Raw genomic sequence first — 3,448 nt, forward strand, 5'->3', positions numbered from 1 at the left:
TTATATATATATATAATGATGAAAGCCTTTATAGTATTTCTATCAACAAACGTGCAATCGGTACCTATTTATTTGAAACACTCAATTACTATTTATAAGCAAAATACCGTTCTAGCTGTAGACTGTCTGCTGGAAGACGATTCCGACAACAAAGTTACGACGTCCCCGTTCTCAACAGGTGGCGCTCTGGTGAACACAGACGATCGGTCACTGGGTGATAACAACCTCCCAGATGTAGGGCTTGGACCTTTCTCCGGAGTAATGCTAAAAAAAAAGGAGATTACTTGTTAATATTTTAAATTTTTAAAGCGATAGTTACAGTGATATAGCAGGTGAAAATGGTCTTATGTGAAGTATATTGCCCTCTGGTGGCGATAATATCTTATAAGTTTAATTAAACGTGTATATCGATTCATTGTAGCATAATGGTTGACTATAGAAACTTATGGTACAGTGCTATTATTGTGTGGAAAACACTTATATGGGGCAGCTTTAAAGTAAAACTCAAAGTTAAAAATAGCGTTGGCGAAAATTTTTTCAGGGCAGTAATAATATTATTATTTAGTACACTTAGTATGATTTGTATTTAGATGTAATTAAGTTGCTTGACTAATTATACGCATATATATTAGGTTGGAAGTTTTGCATAGTTTAAATTGGGATAAGCTGTTCTATTAAATAGAAATAGGCTAGGCCATTTACTGTTTAAAGTCTAAACGTTTACATGCTTTAATTAATACAAGTAAAGAAAACACCTTTCAAAAGGGAAGTAAATGTAGGGATGGCTAATATCCAGCCTTCAAACACAATGCAAACAAGAAAGTAGGGATGGCATTTGCATCATCCCCACATAATAGCACAGGCACGAATTAACACTAACAATATATATAACTGATGAATCACAATTAAGTGTAATTTATCCTATTTTTTCTTACTATTCTACTACACCGAGTGCCTGTGCTATAATGTAGGGATGATGCAAATGTCATCCCTACTATCTTGTTTTTGAAGGATGGATATTACTCATCCCTACATTTACTTCCTTTTTGAAAGGTGTTTTCTTTACTTGTTTGCTTGTTGTTTTTCATACAGTGTTTCAATAGACATAGGAACGTTGTATTTCTAACCAAGTTCTAAATACAATGAGGTTCCAACTGTAATATTTATTGTTTATCTATAATTGGCTGGTAATTCCTGCTTCACCCTGTACATAAGCTTTCTAAAGGAACAACAGATATTTGTAAAAAAGCTAACTACAAGAGGTAATGATAACATCGCTTACACTAGAAATACGATTTTTTAAAAAATAGTGCTAGTATTAATACTTATAAAAGAGGATACTCCATTGAAACCGTGTCACCTTAGTGAAATTTGTTTTTGTCTTGGTTTCTGAGTTATGTAATAAAAATGAAGCAGAGGAAGGAAGAACAAGAAATTCAAACTTTTGATTATGATATTTATAAACATTCCCAGAACTTATGACTCAGCCATTACAAAGATATTGTTATAAAAGGAAACACTGTATAGTATTGTAATGTTCTGGTGACCTATTGAGGAGATATTTAAAATACCATTTCGATGAACAATCCGGGCCATCCCTACGTAGGCAGTGCTGCCACCTGCCTAATAAAGAGTCTATACAACATAAAACAATAAAAATGGTCAACGTCATACTCCAATAATTAAAAACAATGTTGGAATTGCCGAAATATGTAAGTTCATTTTGAATATTTGAATTAATGCAGTATGACTTTGTCCCTTTTTTTTTGTTACCACGAAGTACCTTTTTCGTAGTACAACATATACTAATAACACAGCCTGTGTTTGTCAGTATGCTATAGCACCAAGAGGAAAAAAATCAAGAAATACACAGGGTTTATTAGTAAAAGGAAATACATGTGAGATAGAATACCCCCATCTAATATCATATTCACAGAATGCTTCAAAACAGTATGTGTTTCTTTTGGTACAGTACCTTTATGATTTTGACATTACTTCTAGTTAATAATACTTATAAAAGCGGACACTCCGTTTGAAACTTTATGTCATCTCAGTGAAACTGGGTGATACCATTGTTTTGGCTTTTGAGTTATGTAATAATAAAAAAAAAGATGCAGAAGAAAGGAGAACAAGAAATTAAAAAGTTTTTGTTATGACATTCCTAGAACTTGTGACTCAGTCATTACATAGATATTGTTATACAAGGAAACACTGTATAGTATTGTAAAGTCTATATTGGATGGCTGGTATTAGATAAAAGACTTAATCATGTGCAGCTAATATTATTTCCATATAATAGTCTACACAGTGTTGCATACATTTTTAGAAATAACTATTGACTTCTTATACTACTAGCCCTGATGATGCCGCAATGGCGAAACGTTGGCAGAAATAAAACGTTGTTATTATTATTATTTGGAAACTAAAGGTCGTTTTTTTCTTAAAAGAAATTTTAACTTCTGGAACACATATCCAAATAAGTAAATTCAAAAAAATATCTAGTACACACCTTTAAATAAAGTTATATAAAGTTGCATTTAAAATCAAAATTTTGTCATTGTTTTGTAACATGTATAAGAATAACTGTCAGTAATTCTGTACTCACGGGAGCTGTTTCGGAACCGGGGGTGATGGAGTGTGACTGATAGCGGAAATCAGTTTCTCCGTGGTTATCCAAGTGTTTGTCTCAGAAACATTAGCATCAGCACTGATTAGTGCCGCAACCTGACAAGAAACACAGAAACTATTTATCTATAGCCTTCAAAGAAATCAAGGGAAAAAACAAACATTCGTAATGATTGTAGGTGTTATGATACAACGAACAGAAATCAGTACAAAAATTGATTGTAGGTGTTAATTAGTGATTTTAATTCAGTTTCAAAATCACTAAACAACGACTAAACTTAATCAAAATCACTAACTCACGATTAAACTGAATCAAAATCACTAACTAACGACTAAACTGTATCTGAATTACTAACTCACGATTAATCAAAATCACTAACTAACGACTAAACTGTATCTGAATTACTAACTCACGATTAAACTGAATGAATTACTAACTCACGATTAAACTGAATCAAAATCACTAACTAACGACTAAACTGTATCTGAATTACTAACTCACGATTAAACTGAATTAAAATCACTAAACAACGACTAAACTGAATCAAAATCACTAAACAACGACTAAACTGTATCTGAATTACTAACTCACGATTAAACTGAATCAAAATCACTAAACAACGACTAAACTTAAGATACAGTTTAGTCGTTAGTTAGTGATTTTGATTCAGTTTAATCGTGAGTTAGTGATTTTGATTAAGTTTAGTCGTTGTTTAGTGATTTTGATTCAGTTTAATCGTGAGTTAGTAATTCAGATACAGTTTAGTCGTTAGTTAGTGATTTTGATTCAGTTTAATCGTGAGTTAGTGATTTTGATTAAGTT

General features: G+C 31.9%; 1 protein-coding gene across 1 annotated transcript in view; it reads right to left on the reverse strand.

Moving 5' to 3' along the window:
• The window catches only part of LOC111083830, a 12,714-nt gene that overhangs the window by 7,621 nt on the left and 1,645 nt on the right, over positions 1 to 3,448 (reverse strand). The window contains exons 2-3 of the mRNA XM_022380526.1: positions 2,606 to 2,724; positions 108 to 264 (exon numbers count right to left, since the gene is read on the reverse strand). Of these exons, the coding sequence (XP_022236234.1) occupies positions 108 to 264; positions 2,606 to 2,724 (276 nt within the window). The remainder of the gene's footprint in view (positions 1 to 107; positions 265 to 2,605; positions 2,725 to 3,448) is intronic.

This window comes from Limulus polyphemus, unplaced genomic scaffold (genome assembly GCF_000517525.1).
Source record: "Limulus polyphemus unplaced genomic scaffold, Limulus_polyphemus-2.1.2 Scaffold11451, whole genome shotgun sequence".
Lineage (NCBI taxonomy): Eukaryota > Metazoa > Arthropoda > Merostomata > Xiphosura > Limulidae > Limulus > Limulus polyphemus.